The 20,346-nt window shown below is 25.2% G+C and overlaps 1 protein-coding gene across 4 annotated transcripts in view; it reads right to left on the bottom strand.

The window, feature by feature from the left end:
• Window positions 1–11,914, bottom strand: part of LOC129981957 (cell adhesion molecule Dscam2-like) — a 545,016-nt gene extending 533,102 nt beyond the window's left edge. For all 4 annotated transcript variants that reach the window (XR_008785388.1, XM_056093028.1, XM_056093030.1 and 1 more), the window contains exon 1: window positions 11,549–11,914. Coding sequence is in view for 3 of the 4 variants with exons in the window: in XM_056093028.1 (XP_055949003.1) it covers window positions 11,549–11,612 (64 nt within the window). In the remaining variant the exon portion in view is untranslated. The remainder of the gene's footprint in view (window positions 1–11,548) is intronic.
• Window positions 11,915–20,346: the final 8,432 nt, after the last annotated feature.

Raw genomic sequence — 20,346 nt, 5'->3', positions numbered from 1 at the left:
GTTGATATTATGAATATTCTGGTCATCCCACGTTCAGAACTATGGATATGTACAGAGATTCTTTTTCCCTGACCTCACCAGTTTTGATTCTACTTGAAAATTGATTTGCTTTGTGTTAACTTATTTAAAAGGACCATTTACGTTAGTCCAATGACAGTTACGTTAGTCCATCAAGCTATCTGCTACCGCAGGATACGTTAAGGTCTATTCTTAGTATATTTTATTTAAAACAACATGATGGAAAGCATCTACTCTTCTTAGAGATTTATAATTTAAGATTCTGTGTCGTTAAGAATCTTTTATTAAATTTTTGTTCATTATTGCTAGGTTTCATTTTACATTCGTCCATGTCATCCACATTTAAACGCACAATTTTCATACATTTTCTTCCACAATAATTGTTTATTTTGGTTATATCTATTATCCTATAACATATTTATAATTAAACAAGTGTAAGGAAATATGTTTTATTGTGGAAATAGGTTGCGAATTATTCAGCAACAGGAATAGACAGTTCGATGGAATTTGAATTATAAATATTTAACAGTGTTTATAAATAATTAATAAACTAATTCTCTCTATTATTCTATAAACTATTCACAGCTAAATTGTGAACTTAAGTAAATGGGTTTTATTAAGGAAATTGTAAATTATTCATTACAATAGATACTTCGATGGAAGTTAGAATATCGTCTTACCGAAAAAACGTTTATGTCTGTCGTTTCTACGCATTTTCTTTAAATTACATGTATCGTTATAAATAATTAATAAACGACTTCTCGGTATTATTCTATAAAATATTCGCACTTAAATTATGAGCTTAAGCAAATGGGATGAGAATTGCTCAGCAACAAAAGGAATATACACTTAGATGGAAGTTAGAATATTTTCTTACCGCAAAAAAAAAATGTTTCTGGCTTTCTTTATTACGTATTGTATTTAAATTGTATATATCGTTATAAATAATTAATTGACTAACCTGAATTATAAATAATTAAATGAGTTTATAAATAATTAATAATTTATAGACTAACCATTTCTCTATTATTCTATAAAATATTCGCAGTTAAGTTATGAGGCTAAAGAAATATTTTTTATTAAGGGAATGGGATGCGAAATATTCAGCAAGAACAGAAATATATACTTCGTTGGAAGTTAGAATATCTTCTTACCGAAAAAAAAAAACCTTTTTGGCAGTCTTTATTACATATTTTATTTAGATAGTATTTTTTTTTCTAATTTGCGTCCACTTACCAAAAAATACAGTTCATAGTGTGGGATGTTTTAGTGGAGAAGGTTGCAAATTGGGATAGTTAAGTTACATCCACACATAAAGAATGAGCGACGACTTTTTTTATATAAAAATAAACATCTTTTAATTTTTAACGCTAACACATCGACAGACAACAGATTTTTTTGAAAAGACCGGAAATTGATCTTTTTAATTCGCACAGCTTGCGCGCTTGATCGTAGATAACTGCTTCGTACTTCCGGTGCGCAGTTAGGAAAATAGTTTTTCGAATACAGTCATTTTGATGGAAGCAGGATCGCCACAATAGTATTTCCCTTAGTAAACAATTCACATTATTCTCTGAAGAATTCTGAGGATATCAGCAAATCTTTTATTTAAATTAGATGCAAATCAAATTATTCTCTTTCGATTTCGACATTGTAACCATTCATTCAAATTGTATAGAAATCGTCTTATCCTACGTAAATGAAATCAACATGGGTGACACGAACCTTAAAATAGGAACTGAGTAATTCTAGCTGAATTATATTTTGGATTCTAACCAAATTTATTACAAATAATTTATTCTTTAAATGCATTATTTTCACTTGGAAACATATTATGTTTATAAAGAATATCTTACCGTTATGTAAAACCGCTTTGAAATGCACTAATAACAAGTTTTCGCTTAAATGTAAAAGTTTGAAGTATTGACTTCTAATGTATTAGTATTTTATTTTTTGTTTAATAAAATAATATTTTTATCTTGATATGCGGTCAGCGTAGCTCATTGTAAACTCCAATACAATAATCTGCATTGATACATCCATGAAAAATGGTTTCTAAATCAATTAAACACTTTTATTTAAAAGTAATCATAACTGGCAATGAAAGCTATTACATTAGATTTAGAAAGCTGTACGTTACACATAACATTATCAATGGTTATAAAAATAGTTTAAAAATATTATGAGCAATTAGTTATCATATATTTATAAGAATATTATATAATCAACTGCTAACAAATAATTGAATGCAGTGCGAAACTATTTTCAACCAATATAAAACTATCATAAAAATAACACGAATAAATCTCGGTAAAATCACTTAAATTACAATTATCTTTAAGTTGTTGTTTTTTATTAGAAAAAATTATAATTCTTATTTTTTAACTTCTTTAAAATATGTTTGATTAAATAATATTTTTCGCAGTTAAATTTTCAAAAACGTATTTTGAAGACGTCTCAGTATAACATCAAAGAATAATTATTCAATATATGAACCTAGAAAAATAATCTGAACAAGTACTAATTTTGAAAAAAAAATATTTTAAAGCAAACTCAAATTCACTCTGAATATTGAAATGTCTCTATACAAATATATGTATTAGCAAACATAAACAAAATGTATTTAAGATTAAACTTTGATCTTTGAGTCAGTGATTTCTGGAAAAGGATATGTAAACATATTAGATATCATGTTTTCGATTTCCGTTTAATTTATGTATGTTTATCTTCTATGCGTACCATACAATGGATCTGTTTTTAAAAGAAAATAAAACTCTCTGCATTTTAGTTCCTTTTAATCAATGCAGCTTTTCTGATTAAATTTTATTTCTTTTCAAGATGTGTTTCATAAAAATTTAAAAGCTTTAGACATGAGTATTAGAACTTTATTAGATACTATCTAATAAAATTCTAAAAAGAATAAAAAGCATTAAAATTTGGATATTAGCAAATGAGTATTATCAAGTGGAATATTTTAAAAAATAATAAAACCATAGAATTAAATAGCAACCATGGAATTTAATAGCAACCATAGAATTTAATAGAATTAAATGAACATATTTAAGAGTCGTTTTCACATTGCATCTGGTCATATGTTCTTTTTTTCTCTTCACTAAGATATTCTGCGATCCAAAATAAGACCACACATTATCATAATATAAAAAGTATGATTAGACAGTTTAAGCAATTACTTTTCGGGTTAAATAAATTCATAATCGATATTTTCTGAATTAATATAAACTGAATGTATAAGTAAAAAATTAAAATCAGAAATATTTTCATCTCAATGTAAGCCTTTTCTTTTTGGCTACTAATTCCATTTCCTTAGCAATGTGAAATTGACAAGTCTCTTTATATAGAAATCTATTGAGAATTCCCTGAATTTCCTTCAACATAATTACGTTTATGATTATTGACTGTCTATCAATAAGCAGTGTTCCTGTCAAGTGAAAAGTTAATAGAACTATACCCTGAAACGTCACTGTGTTGTTTCGAAATTTTGATACTAGAGTATATAGAGCTCGACATATGATGGTAGCAGATTAGTCAACATCTTTTGTTGGATAATTGCAACATTTCATCAGAGATAGAATGTAATTTTCAGACTGTATTTAAATACATTCTTTCTCAAACTATTTCAGCATAAAATAGTTTTGTAAGTTACAGGAAATTAATTTTTTTCAAATATGAAGAATAAGAAAATTCCAAATGTATAGCAAGCTACTGATTGTTTACTAATTACTTTTCTTTTAATTGTTTAACCCTATTGAAATTCAAAGAAAATATATTATTACATGCAATTCAGATAATGATAAATTCTATCTTACTTGTATGGATTTTGGTCATTGGTGCCTTACATGTAATTACAAATTTTAAATGTTTCAATAATTGACTAAAGTCGCCAATCATATTTTTATGTATAATGCTTCTGTACATCATTTATAGGCTTCGAGAAAGGATAAAATTGCTTAAAAATCATTCAGATTAGTAATTTTTTTGAACAGTTTGAACTGTACACACTGAGAATTGTAACTGTAATACGCAAATTCAAATGAAGGGAACTTTGTTTGCACTAACATTTGTACAGGGTTGGACGATTGCACCCTTGAATTTATAATCCTTTTTCATGTCCGAGAAGATGACACTTTTGAAATTTAATTACGATTTATTTTTCTCAAGGAAGGCATAATTTGTACACAAGGAGGAGGGCAGAATGATCAGTTTCTCTTCAGAATGCAGGAAAAAAGTGACAATTTTATCATTTCATTGATTTTACAAAAGTATTCTTATAGGGGATTTCTGACATATGCAAACATAAAAAAGGCAATCTTAGGTATTTTTTTTAAAGCGTGTCGTAGACTTTACCCACTATATGTATTCAATATTTTTAATGAACATAGTACTTACCATATCACAAAGTTCTGTTTCCTGATTGATACAAGAATTCTTATTGTTATAGACAAAGTTCATTCTTCTTATTATTAAAATTAAGTTAATCATTTATTTTATCACTGTTTATACATTTCTTACATACTAAAAATACATTTTTCAAATAAAATTTTATTATCAGAATATCCGTTATTTATTTTCGAAGAAAAATCTTTAAAATATAATTCTAAAGGATTATTACTAGCATATATACGATATATAACTATACGCAATAATGCAAATAAGAGTGTTTTCAAAATGAAATCGATGAACTTGCGCCATAAACAGATATTGGAAACTGAAATTGTACTGTTACATTTACTATTGACACTATTATGAAACTCATAATTATGGATAATATTCTATTTATATTGTCACCAGAGGAGAGATTGTTTCCCTTAGTAAAATGTATATTTAACAATGATTTATTGCTGTATTATTATTGAGAATACAAAAAAGACATTTTTAAGGAGTTAATATTATGCATCAAGAAACAAGATAAAAAAAACCCATGAAACTACAAATAAAAAGAATAAAATTTAGAGTAACCATCTTTTGTTTCGCATTAAAAAATACTAAAACTTTCAGTAAGAATATAAAGGCATATTTTTAAAACTAAAATTATAAAGCACTGCACTTAAATATTTAATTACGTGATAAACAAAGAAAGAATTAAAATTGCATTATTTATTTGTTTGCAATAAGATTCTGTAATTATCTTTCAAAACTAAAAGATAAATTTTACTGAGTAAATGAACTTTTTAATTTTTTTTAATACCCATTATTTAAATATTGCTCATATTCATCAAATTAATTTATAAAATATTCCTTATTTATTTAGCATTTCAATTTTAAAAAATAGCATCATAAATACGGGCTAAAAGATAAACGGCTTGAAACAAAGTATTATTCCTTGAAGAACAAAAAATTAACAGTGAATGCATCTATGATAGCATAAAATTATTCAGAGATCTTTAAACCTTTTTTTCTACCAATTACTAGAAAGCTTTTAGACCAATTATATGGATGAAATAAAATGAAAATAAATATCAAATATAATATTTTTTCTTTTGTATCTTAAGTGGGAAGTAGATTCTACCATTAAATTTAACGCAGTATCTTAATGTGCAATTCATTTTAAAGACAAGCAGTTAATTCTAAATGGACATCTGCAATTATATCTTTTAAAAACGGATTAATATTAATTTCAGACTAAACGATTGGAATTTTTTTAAGTAGATTCTTAGCAATTTACAGACCTTTTTTTCACAAAATATAAATTAGAGCATTAATAAACAGAGGATGGTACTTTTCATGTAGTTTGTGTTTCAAATGAAAATAAACTACTGGAGTGAAGAGTATAATGTGGTAATTTAAAATATTTCTGTTCATTTCCATAAGATAAATAGTAAACAGTAAAATACTAATTTTTTTATTTCTCTAAATTAGTACACTTTGAGATAAAATTCTATTGGAGCTTTGCATATATTTTAAACAGAAAAAAAATACGTTTTTCTTTTAACAAAATTCTGTATTGATGCTCTTTGATCTCTCAAAATAATTAAAGCATTAGAATAAATTCCCATGCTAATTAAACATATATGTTTTATATCGCTCATATTCATTCGCATACATCATAAGAAATTAAATGCATTTTGTGATTTGGCTTAGAAACCGGAAACTTGAATATTGCTTCCTCATATTTCCAAAGTTGAAATAGAAATGAATTATGTATAACACATGAATAAATTTACTCTTTATGAAGATTTATTCAATGTACATCTTCAATTATTTTTTTAATTCATTGATATATATGACACAGTGAGTAAATACTAGAATTACAGTAATTAAAATATAACATTATCTTAAACAATTTATTAATTTTAATTTATTTTTAATTTAATTTTTAATCTTAATTTTCAATTTAATCTTAATTTTCAATTTAATTTTATTTTTAATTTAATTTTCAATTTTAATTTTCGATTTAATCTTAGTTTTCAATTTAATCTTATTTTTAACTTTAATTTTATTTTTAATTTAATTTTTAATGAAAGCTTTAGAAATGCATATGAATATAAAGCATAAAATTTATTTTAATTTATGTATTTTAGTTAAAACGAATGAATTAAAGCATATTTCATGTAAAAAAATATTTCTAAAATATTCCCTTGTATAAATAAAAATTGAAATGAACAAATTGAATTTTAATTCACCCATTAAATATTCAAAATTCAATAGAAAAAGGAAAAATAGTGAAAAAATGTATACTTTCAAAATGATATTTAAATGTAATTTTTTAAGTAAAAATTCTTCCAATTTTGTAAAATCTGAAAATATCCGAATTTATTTTTGAAACCATAATATAAGTCTTATTGAAATAAAAAAAATCACAAATTTTTATATTTGAAAGTTTAAAAATTATATTTTTCACATTAAATATTTCGAATGTAATTAAAATTAATGTAATAATTATTAAAAATGATTAATTTTCTTCTGAAAACATAATATGCACATTTTCTAAGTGAATAGATTCTTTAAGAATTTTGCATTTTAAAATTTAAAAAATATATATATTGATGTCACATTATATCTTTGGAATTTAAGTTTAATGCAATAAAATCTACAAATAAAGTATTTTTTTTCTTTTTGAAGTATCCCTAATATATTTTCTAAATGAAGAGTTTCTTTTTGAAGCTTTGTGCATTTGAAAGTTTATTAATTTCTCATTAAAATTTAGTTTAATTTATTTCAGGCTCAACATAAAACTTTTTATTATTGAACAATAGAAATAAAATGCTTCTTTATATACATCATAAAAATCTTGAAAGATTCTCCTTTGTATTTGTAACATAAATAACACAAGCTCTTTTGGCTTTCCTGCAACACTTCCATCGACTTTATTCCCTATTTTAATATATATATGTGACAGGAAAAATAACAATATAAAAATGTACTGATCAGTTTTCTGATCCCGTATGGCATGAACTAAAATATGGCCTCAATGTCGCGAAACTGCTTAAGAGCCGCCATAAGGCATGTCTACCGCAATTCTAAGCAGCGGCAACATATTTGAGAAGATCTATGGGGACATTTCTTCCATTCCATCCATTTCTCTTGATTTGAGATTCCTTTTCTTCCCAGGAGGCGTATATCGTCTCATCCATAGCTTTAAGGATCAGAAGACACAAAACGCGCAAGGCTAGTACGCAAGAGTTAGGTCCACAATAGGGCATCCCCAGGAGAGGTCATTTAGCCCCTTGAATAATGAAGGCCCCAAAGAAGCTCTCGAGATTGGTCCTGGTGGGATCTTGTCCAACGGGAAAGATCGACGTTAATGTCGCACAAATATGGAGTCTTATTTTCTCAGAGAAATGAAACAATTTCGGAGTATCTTTGCGAGCCGATGGTATTAACTTATATAATGTTTGCTTGGAAGGGAAATTGCATTCTGACTGCGGATTAAAACGAGAGTGGAGTTAGGAACGTTAAATTACTGTAGGAAGTACATCTTAGTTACTTAAAGTGTTTTCTTGAAAATACAAAAAACATTTTTAACGATATCATTCCGTGTAAATACAATGCATTTATGTTGGTGTAACTAAGAAATTACAAATAAAGAAACTATTTTTATTAAACAATTAACTGTTTTTGACGAATATACTCGTCATGGAAAAAGTACAACATTTTGCTTTATGATGAGTTTATAAATATAAAGAAAATATTTTGATTAAACAATTTTTTGACGAGTATACTCGTCATATACATATTATATATGGCAATTCAGATATGCCTTTTCCGAAGAGATTCCTGATTAAAAATAGTAAAAATGAATCATAGTTGTATTATTTAGGTTTTTTCTTGTTGTCGGGATTATTAAATTAAGTTTAAACAAAAATATTTTTTACTTTTTTGTCATTTATTGCTTATAATATTCTTAACAATAAATGAAAGAATAATTAAAATATCTTATTGTATGTTTTTCGTTAATCATAATTTGACGGTTCAAAAAGATTCTTTCATGTTCAATCATTCTCTCAACTATTTCTTTTTTTAAAATTATTCTGTAATAAAGAACATAGGTATTTAAATTCTATTAATTAAAGAATGTTGAATGTAATCTTTCGTTTACTTTCCGCGTTTTCAAAAGAATGTATTATGAAACACTGTTTCCTAATAGCATAAAAATTCGTTGTATATTAAGAAAAAGAAAACTTTTTAGAGAATTATTTTGAGTACTGCATTGCGTGACAGGAAAAAAAAAATGCAAAAGTAAAAAAGAATTGTTTTCGCGCTTTAGTCTTTTTGTTTTAAAACAAAAATCACAAATTTTTATGTAATGTTGATGTTATAATTCCATTATGCACATTTTATTACTATAAAATTCTTTAACAATAATAATTAATGTAAATTTCTAAGCCTTTAAAGGCAGAAATTGGATACTTTGCCCTTAACACAAATAATATGAATTGAAAATTGGATTATAAAATAAATATAAATTTAAGACGCTGCGGAGACAAAACTTTTAATCTCAGATATTTTTCTTTCATTTTACTCACCATAGATAAAGTAATGAATTTTTATTAAATTTATCCCTAACCGATGTAAAAAAATATGTTTTCCAAAAGCTCATTTTTATTTTAATTTATTACCGGTTTCTTCTTATATTTGGAGAAATTCTATAACGAATTCAATTTTGGATTTTTATGCATTACATCCATAAACTTTTAGAACATAATTTTATTAAACTTTCTCCCATTTACTTTTGATTTATTAAAATTGTAATTATATTTTTAAAGTATATTTTTTGACAACACTTATATATTATGGAACGTTTTTTTTAAAAATTTTCTTAGAATTACAAATGTAAAGCAATGTGAATTACTGAATGATCCAGAGAATAATATTTGCAATTATAGTTTATTGTAAAATTTTATGAAACTGAAATCCTTCGAAAATAAATAAGACATTAATCTTTTGCACTCACTTAGCTTTTTACCAGCACCACGTAATCTTTATTTTGTTAATTGCAACCGCAACTACTTCATAAGAAATGATCCGGTCAAACGTCTGGTTTTCAGATTGATTTTAATTTAAATAAATATAACTATTCAATTTCATTATTAATTATGGAAAATTATAATTTTCAAAAACTGTTAATTATGTTTAATATTTTTCACTATTAACTATACCACTGTTATAATTAATTTATTTAACTATTAATTATGGAAATGCTAACTATTTAACTATTAATGAGGAAAAAACTACCGATTTAATATGTGCCATATCATAGCAATTAATAATAGGGTAATTTATTACGGATATTTATATTCTGAGCATCATAGAATATTTAATTTCCTTTATTTATATATCTACTATTTAATAATTTATGAAAATTATAACTTACTTCATTCAAAAGTCTTAAATCTAAGGTGGTAATTAAAGTTTTTTTGCAAAATCTAATCTGTCTGGCTATTTGATCTGAATATACCATTTAAGGGCGAAGAAATATTTCACATTTACAAACATAATTTTTATTTATAAATTTAAAGCTCTAATTGAAAATAGTGAGTTTTTTTTCTTTTGTTTTGAAGCAACAGTTTTCTAAAACGTAATTATTTCGTTATAATATTAGAAAATGATTTATAGACAAAAAAGTACATCAGGAAAAATAGGGCAAAGTTAAACTATAAACATTGCAGTTTTACTCAATAATAAAAATATTCATTTAATCAAATATGTCATATGGCGATTAATTATAAATTCTACTGCGATGCAAATTTAATATATTATATTCTGTTTGAATTAAACTAAACAAAAGCTAAATTATGAATTATTTTCCATACAAGATTGAAATTTGTCTCTAAAATTTTAATTTAACTTTTACATCAGCTCCACCAATAATTTTCTCCATATTTAAAATTCAATTAATATATATTAATCTTTCAAATTTTGCTAATTTTATAAATAGAAGGAGATTAATTGTTTTCCAAGGAATTTCATTTATTGAAATTTAAAATTATGAATAAATAAAACTAATTTTGCATGCAGTTTCAAAGAATTTAAAGTTTAATAAAAATCATTTATCTAAATATTAAAATGTTTCTTAATTCGAATAATATGATTTAGATTAGTTGATTATTATTTATAAAAACTCCATCAGTATTTAAATAAAAATAATGATTTTTAAAGTGTGCTACCAATGTTACGTTACTATTAATAGAAAAATATTAACTATGAAATAAATAGATAGATAAGTAGTGTTTCATTGGTTAAACACTTCTTATCAACCAACTTAAAATGAAAATGCTTACATTTTTATATCTTACATGATCTGAACCAATTCGTTAATCCGGTACTGTGAGAAATTCAAAAATTTATTGCACATAAAATTATTTTCGTAACTTTCTGTTAAATCAGAATTTTTATATATTTTAAATCAATTTATACATTTTCTTTTAAAAAAATAAATGTCTTTACCTTTCGTTTAATGATTAATTTTTTAATAACCTAATCTAGTCTTCCTAATGCTAAAAATTTGGATAAAATATCTTTTTTTTTCTTTTGAATCTTTTTTTTCCCTTTTTGGTCTAATGACCACACAGTTAATAAATAACAAAAATCAGTTTTCACAATGTTTTACTCCTGCAATTTTTTAAGATGTTATAGCGTCTATAAATATTAAAATAGAAATTTTTAAAATTAGAATAAGTTAGTAAATTACTACCTAATAAATCGACATTATACCTGGAAACTAAAACTAATAATATTACTATGCTGCAATCAAAATTGAACGTAAATTAAAAAAATATTATTTAATATAGTATGCGTTATTGAACAGTTAAGTTTTTGATTATTACTATAATCAGACATATTTTATTTGATACAGATACAAACGGAAAACATTTTTTCACATCAGAATTGGTTTACATTTATTTTGATTGGATAAGAATTTTAAACGTTTCAACAATAGAGTAATAGTTTTAAAATTTGAGATAAATACATTTTTTTGATAAATTGGGAATCAATTAAAATTCAATGGTTAATTAAAATTAATTATTGTAATAGTATCTATACATCTATTATTGAAAATATTTTTAAATACCTGTTTTAGCAAGAATAATCCAAAAAGAAAAAATGAGGAAAAGTCGAAAGAATCCAGGTTCCATGGTCAAAAACTGTTCAAACTGTATTTCTGGATTTTACGGGTCTAGTCGTTTTCCCCAAAAATGTTCCCACTAAGTTTTTTTTTTCTTTCTGAACTACTTCAATTTTTGAACATAATCTTCCTTAATTATTTTTATATCAACTTGATATCACAGAAAACATTTCAAAGTTCCGTTTAACAAATGTGCAGAAGAATTGTCAATTCAAATTTAATTTCAAACAGTCACTTTCGTCTCTTTCCCTCCGATGATGAGGGGAAAAAACTTCTTGTGAAATTCAATTCGTCCGCTTCCAGACCAAGAAGCATCAGATCGCTCCTGCCACGTTGTCTAACTATTGAACTCTTTACAAACGTTCTTGTGATATCGCGATGAAGTCCGGCACTGCCGGATTCTAGAGGATACATTAGATTTCATTTCTTCGGCCGATGGCAGCTCCGCCTCTTGCGCTTCTGGATATGCGCAGAATTTAGTGAAGTATTGGGCACACGTGGTCCTGACTGCAACAACAGAATCTGAGATTTGAAAAGCACTTCATTTTCTGGAATTGGCCAAGTGTTTTGGAAGTGTCCTTGATTCTATTTTTTTTTGTTTGATTTGATACTTTCCCCTTTATTTCGAATTTTCTTTGTAGTTTGAGATTAGTTCTGATGTTTCTCTGAATGGTTCATCGATAAGACGCAACTTTTTTTTATTTTTAATGTATTTTCTTTCCTTGATTGTGCTTAAAACTCTTTCTGAAACATTGTTTAAAAACTTTTCCTTTCAATAAATGTATAGAAAATAAAAACCAAGAGAGTTTGAAAATATTTTATAAAATAACATTTTTACCATCAAGTTTTTAAGTTAACAATTTTAATACAGCCTTTTTTTTCACTTTAGATATTAGTTTTTAACAAAGCAAATTTCCCCAAAATTTTACCATTAATAAAAGGCGAACCGTTACAAAAAAGCAATAAGAAATATTAAAGAAAATGCAAAGTTCTATAAACTAATATCTGGTTTGATATTCCGAATATATCAATTAGGATTATACCGAGCAAAGGATAATTTTACATTACATCTGTTTTGTCATAATGGAAAACATATGAATTCAGGCCTGACTTTTGCTGGTTTAAGGCAGTTTTTAACAAATGGGTATTAAAATTTAATCCATAATATTCTCTAACAGCAAAGTCTTTCCATTAGGCTTGTTCACGAAAAGACATTTGAAGCTTAATTTGAAAATAAAATCGACATAAATGAATATTTTTTTAATAACTTATTGGTTATCTTTAAAAAGTCATTTTATCAGTTTCGTAAAACTAGAAGTGCTTACAGAATAAGCGATAATAATAGACCACAATTGTTTTTTCCAATGAATGAAATTTTAAAATATAAACAAGCTAAAATGATAAATGACGGGGGAAAAAACACTGTTTTTTATGGTTTGTCCAAATTGGATTAGACAAATGCAGAAATGTTTCAAAGTAAGATTAGTAGTATAGCATAAAATATTCAATTGTTGAATTATGTTTATTTAAAACCCATAGCAATAGAAAGAAAGCAAATTAGTTATAATAACAGAATACCCACAGTTGAAATTAGGCATTGTTACTGACAAACTGGAAATAATTTTTATAAAATCAAAATGCTAAATAAAACGTTTAAAAAATCATAAAGATACATTTCGAATTAATAAACACCAAATAAAATGATTACTAAAGACTTTATAGAAAATACAAATATAAATTTTTGAAATCAAAGTATATATTTGCCATTCCATATATCAGAATATTGATAGTTCCATTCTATAAATTGCTAAGCCTTTTTTATAATAACTATTCTTAGCACATAACTATTTTTCAAAGTAATATATAAAAAGGAAAATAAGATTCCATATATGGAAATTAATAAATTAAATTCATATTTTCAAAGTCTCCTGACAAAATTATTTTTCTTTTAATTTTTAATTGTGAAGCTAAAAATAGAAACTTTTGAAGTGAAAATGAAAATGAAATAAAAATCATTCTTTCAGAAGATCATCAGTTTACTTTAAGGGAAAAATGAACTCTAAGTCACGTGAATATATTCATTAAACAAACTTTATTTTTAAATCTATAATTAACACCAAACGTTTCCATTTTTCCTATTTACGTAGTTTGGGAAATGCAGAAAATAACTGCATTATTAAATATATCATTGAAAAGTAATCTATTTTTCTTGACAATTTCTTCCAATAATTGTGTTAATAGTTTGAAATACTTTTATCCATTCGTTTTTAAATTAACAATTGAAATAAAACTATTTACAAAAAGAAAAATGAATACTTAATACTAAATGGTAAACATTTTTTATTTTCACATAATATCAATTTAATGAATTAATAATTAAAGTTTCTTCTTTTAAAACATTATTTATTAATACATATAATACAATTTCAAAGGACAGTTTCTATAAACAATGCTTTAGATTATTAATTCAAATATATTTTGAAATTACATTAGTTGGATGAATATTTTTGACTATTGTTTTTTTGGTTCTTTGTAAACAAGCATTTCAAAAAAAAAGTATTTGATAAATAACAAGAGCCTTACATAAAAGTAAATCCACTAAATTTTACTAAATAATGAATCTATTTTTTAACATTATACAAGTTTGCATTGCTTCGTAACACTCTGATGGACGCTGAGAGATAAAGAAATTTTAAAAACTGTATGTGCTATCAGAAATACTCCTTTAATGCTTATTTATAAGTTTTACATTTCTTGCGAATATAAACATACGAGTTAAGAGTAGAATGTTGCAAGCGTTTATTGAAAGTGATTACAAAATCCAATGAAATAACAAATTTGGACATATACGCACATTAAATATTGTGAAATGGCTTCATGAACATTGAATTTAAGAGCATGAACATTTTTCAATGAATGACTGTATTTTAAACTAAGAAGTAGAAGGGAAAAGTAACGGTCAAAATTTTTTTAATAATAAAAAGAAATGAGAATAATTTTAACAATTAACTTTTGAACTTAATGAATTTTGACATAATTCTAAAAGTTAATATTCCCTCCAGACAACAAGTCTTTTAAGAGCAATGTATTATCTGTGCAAAAGTAACTAATAACGAAATAGAAGATTATAAAAGAAGAGAAAGACAAATTAAATGCATAGAAAGAAAATATATATATGAATGTTTTTCCTAAAGCCTCGTTATTACCTCTTAAATTACTTCTTTTACAGGAACTATGAGCGAAGTTAAATATCCTGTTGAAATTTTTCTATTTATGAAACTACATCTATCGCTTTTGATATATAAATAAATCTGTTCGATAAATCAATATTTAAAAAAAATATTAGCACAAAGTATTTTGCAAGCCAATTAGGATTCAAAATAAACAAAATTGTGGTATATATGGAAGCTTTTAATCAGTCTTGCAAGAAATCTTTTAAATATTTACTTTAGTGTCGAAAATTTCCATAACTAATAGAAGTTAAAATTTCTCTCTAAGCATTATTATCTAAGCAAAAGTGTGTAGTCAAAATTTATATGCTTTTTTTAAGGTCAAAATTTCAGTATTTCATCCACATTAATATTGGCTTTTACTCTTTATCTATAAGTTAACACTTTAACTTCGAAAAGCATAGCGCAATTTTTTACTTAATCTTCAGGCTGTATGTTTTGTTCATTTAAAGCATATAATCATATAAATCTACTGATACCTCTCTTAACTAGGGTAAATATTGAAAAATAAATAATATTGTGCTACAGAAATTTTCAATACTTTAGTATTTTGTTGAGTATTACGCTAAATTAAATATATAATGTTTTAATAGTTGAATATATATTTTTGTTTAAAATATGATATTTATTACTTAAAACTAATTATACTATTTTGCTTTGATAGGTTTTCTAAAGAAGTACTTAATATTATAAAATATTTTTTTCCGAATATTAATTTAGACACCAAGATTTTTTAAATCGGTGAGGGGGATTTTTTACTTCAAAAAAGTCCTTGGTGGTAATGGACAGACTATATTATATAATTGGAGGGTAGCAAGATAATGCGAGCAATTAAAGAAATTTTCGCACTTTTATGCACCTTATTAAACTTTATATTATCTAAATAATCTTCACGACTCCCGTACATTAACCCTTTTTATAAGATATTCAAACTGTTTGCCTCAAATTCGAATATTACCAACAAATATTATAGAAACACTATTGCAAATCAACTTATAAAAAATAGTAAAATATTAAAGGAAACAAACTTAGGCAAAACTGAAATCAGGAACTTAATAAATAATCGTCCTTCAATATTAATTCCCCCTTTATCTTTGAACCTTTAATTGAGAGTTTTAAGATGTACGAAAAGTAGAGTGATACTTATGAAAATGGTGGAACAGTCAACCAACCAAACAAGGTGCATTATTTATCCTCGAAAATACATAAAGATGCATTTTGAAATCCCTATTATTTATTATGTATTATTATTTGGAACACTTAAAATCAGGTCAAACTTAGGGGCTCTAAATAATAATTTCCCATCCTAATACTTCCAGCATGTTTAATTTTTAAAAATTTATTTTAACTCTGCCCAGTTTTGCATTATTTTATAAATACAAATAGGATTTTCCTGTTGTAATCTTCACCTCCCACACAAAACTGCTTCTAGTTTTCACCTGAAAATATTTACAAACAGCGCCAAAGAGCGGTGACTTTTTTTTTTATACACCGTAAGCATCATATATGGAGAAGAGTATGTTCTTCGTACTGTTCTTTTCCATTTTATTGCATGTATTTTCTTCTAATTTCATCAATTTTTTTATCTTCAATGAGTTTTTATTTCGCACTGCACTTTAAATTAGTTATGCTGTGTATCTCTGTTTCGCATCATCCTTTCTTCCTCTTTCCATAATGATCTATTCTAGCTTTTAGGGTCAATTCAATATTTTTCTCTCTTAATTGATAGATAAAGTTTGCAGAAAATGTAATCATTCTTTTTCTGGTCCACATTAATTTCAACCACTGATGAGCAATTAATGAGTTAATCGTATTATCTTATGCGTTAATTGTCTTTTTATTTCCATCTTGCCTATTGATTAATGATTTGCTTACACAGGATGATCGGTAAAGTCCTTTTAAGTTCAAAACAGCATCTTATAGAGCCAGAGAAGTAGCTTCTATCTATCATAACGTGATTATACTAAATTTATTGAGATAAGTTACAGTGTCCCTAGCGGTGATATTGGAAAGTTGCAAAAAATGAAGGAGGTGAGCCAAAAAGTCAAATTAGAAAATATGAGCTATACCAAAATAACAAAAAATAAAAACCCATAGAAAACAGTTTCATGGAGTTATGTATAAAATTAGCTCAAGTATTTTTGATTAAAATTGTAAACTTTCCATTACTTGCGAAATATTTCGCCTTAAAATTAAAAAAAATATATCCTCAGAACATTCATCATGGGTTTAGATTTTAGTATGTTTTATATTTTCTTCCTTGCTTAATTTTTCTTTTTCTGTAGTATAGCTGGGAATGATAATATCAAAGAACATTTGTTTCAATTTAGGACGAACCCATTTTTCAAAGAGTTTGAAATATTCATAATTTTAGTCAAACATATATCTGCTAGTTTTGCAGATAACTCTGTAAAACTTTTCTTTCTTTTTTATCAGGTATAGAGTGTATTTTTCTAACTAGTCTTTTTTACCAATCTCCTTTATTTTTTAGTCATTTTCTGTTAGTTTTTCGATTAGTAAGATCGGAGTAGCCTGTCTTTGAAAGTTCAACATAGTATATTTGCGTTACTTCCCTGACCATACTAGAGGGACTTAAATAATATGTAATACATACATCAAAATATATAACATCAAAGTATCGTTATGTCTATAGAATTTAAGAACATTACAAAAGTTCAGAAATTAATGAAGTGTTTCGTTATCCACCTTTGAAAAGATAGTTTGATACATATTTTATTAATAAAAATAAATTTAATATATATATATATATATATATATATATATATATATATATATATATATATATATATATATATATATATATATATATATATATATATATATATATATATATATTCAAAAGTCTTATTTTTGATTTTTTCTTTTACGAAGAAACGATAAAAATAAAATAAGCAATTTGGAAAATTGCTCAAAAATAATAAAAATGCAAAAATATTAAAATTTGGTGGTAGAAAACAAATAGTATTTACTGACATCTCATATATAATACAAAGAAAAACATTTTTTTTTTAAATTTAAATATAATTCGATTAAATTTACCTTGTTCTATTAATTACATAAAATATTCCTGGATAATATGAAATTCTTATTTTTAAGTATGATAAAAAAAAGAATGAAAAAAAATGGTACATATAATTGTAAAAGAAATATTTAATTTTCAAAGGAATTTTGGAATTTTTTAGCATTCTTGTTGATTCGAATTTTTCTTCTTTTGATTATTTTTATGATTGTTAAAAATTAATTTTTCCTTTTGCTTATATTGTCCCCTTGTTCACTCGAATTTTTCAACACTTGTTTATATTGCAGACTAAGTCAATTAAATATAATTTTTCACCAATTGAATTTGCAATGAATATATTAAATGGTTACTTTTAATATCGATTTAACATAAAAGGGCAATTAATTTTCGCTGGTTTGTTTTAAATAGAGCAATAATCAGATAAAAGAAGGAAATATAATATAAAAAAGACCCAATATCAAATAAAAGGAAAAATATATTTTAGGACTTATCATACAATAAATATGCTTTTCTTCTAATAAAAACTATGTAACAAGTTAACTTTTTTAGCTTTTATTTCCAATAAAATGCAACAATGAAAAAAAAATATAAGTAAATATAATTTTATGTCTGACCTTTATTATCAAAACTGCTAATTATTTGCTTAGACATGTATTTTATTTAACTAATATCTCAAACTATTTCAAACAAATAGTGTATATTTATTCAGTTATCTGTATTAAAGGATTTTGGTTCAAAGCTATTTCAAATAATGAAAAATATTGATTTTTTTTTACATATAATACTTAAATTATCAAATTATATTAATTTTAAAAAAAATAATATATATATTTAAACATATAGTTCTATTTAGAGATACAAAACAAATAAAAATTCATGTAATAAACTCTATTGACATTTTACATTACAGATTCTATCAAAAATAATGCGTTATTCATATTATTTTGTATACGAGACATTTATCCATTTTGATAGAGAGGAATTTAAGAATTATTTTTATATAAATTTATAAACACTATTTTAATTAATTGGTTTCTGAAATGTTTATCAAAATATAACTATAGATTGGAAAGCGAATTTAAATATTTTCTGAACCAAGAAATTATTTTTAGCTACGATGGTACGAAAAAATTATTAATTTATTGATTTATTTCAAAGCATTGCTAGAGATGATTATCTCAAATTAAAATATGCAACCTTTCATGAATAAAAAAATAATCATAGAAAAAAAATTGTCACCCAAAGTCAAATTTTCTTTCCCAAATATTCTTCACAACACAAAAAAATTAATCTATAATAAAAATTAATCTTAAATTAATAACGTTTTCAACAATTTTCTACTTAGCTTTAATTGAATGCCTTAGTCCTTGCATATATATGTATATTATATAAGTAAAGCAACTATATAGCTTCATTTGATAACAATTTAATAAATAAATATCTTAATTGAATATAAATTAAAGGAAACATAGCACATGCCATAATAAGTTAAAAAAGAATTTTATCATGTCCATGTGATAATATTCAATATTAATCTCCACATTCATATGTCTTTAAATTAATTCATGAAATTCTTAACTGCAGATATTAGATGAAATAAATCATTAGTGAATCTTTATAAGCATCAGGTAGGGATTTATTGCATAGCATTTTATTTTGCCTCATTATACATACATACAAATATAAGCAAATTAAATTATATTTAAAGAAAAATATTTGAATCATTTTTAATAATACTAAGCAACAAGTTCTGCGCCCAACATGTACTCAGAACTTCTCATTGAATTCTCTAATGCAAGCGTTAAATGAAATCAAACTATTAATAAACTTTCCAAATAACTTTAAAAGGTGATTTTTTTTTCTCCCAAATAACACGCAGGAGCAGCAAAATGGCCGCACGGGTATTTTTACTTCAACGCTAACAACTTTCTTTTCCCTAATCATCTAGCAACCTAGGGCCATAAAAGACTTGCTCCAGCTATTTTGCAAGCCAGTGCGCCTTCCCCAGACTGCTCGCTGAAAATTCAAGCGAGTAATTCCACGCCTTGCATTTTACGTTCCTTTTTAGCAGAGTTTGAACTAACAGTATCCTTAGGCAAGGCTCTGATAAGGGCCTTACACTAGAAACTGTTTTCTAAATGGAATGCTGAAATGTAACACGCTGTAACAACCGGTGAGAGGTTATTTCACGATTTTTTCTTTCTTTTTTCTTTGCAAGCTGACGTGTCAAAAGTTTTATAGAAGTTCGGCAGGTGAAAACTGTTAAATCGATACGCCCATAAGTAGGGAGAATGCTTACTGTCACGCAGAATATAACCTTCCGCGATATTTTGGGGAGTCATTTATCAAGATGTATTTTTGCATCCGCTCAATAAAAGATCCGCTAGATTCAAATTTATATAGGAAATACCATTATAAGAATGCAAATATTGCTGAATTATTCTCAGAACAATTTTTAATATGATTAGTATAAA

This window comes from Argiope bruennichi, chromosome 8, assembly GCF_947563725.1.
Source record: "Argiope bruennichi chromosome 8, qqArgBrue1.1, whole genome shotgun sequence".
NCBI lineage: Eukaryota > Metazoa > Arthropoda > Arachnida > Araneae > Araneidae > Argiope > Argiope bruennichi.
The sequence above is the reverse complement of the archived record's forward strand: the minus strand, read 5'-3'. Positions and strand labels throughout refer to the sequence as shown.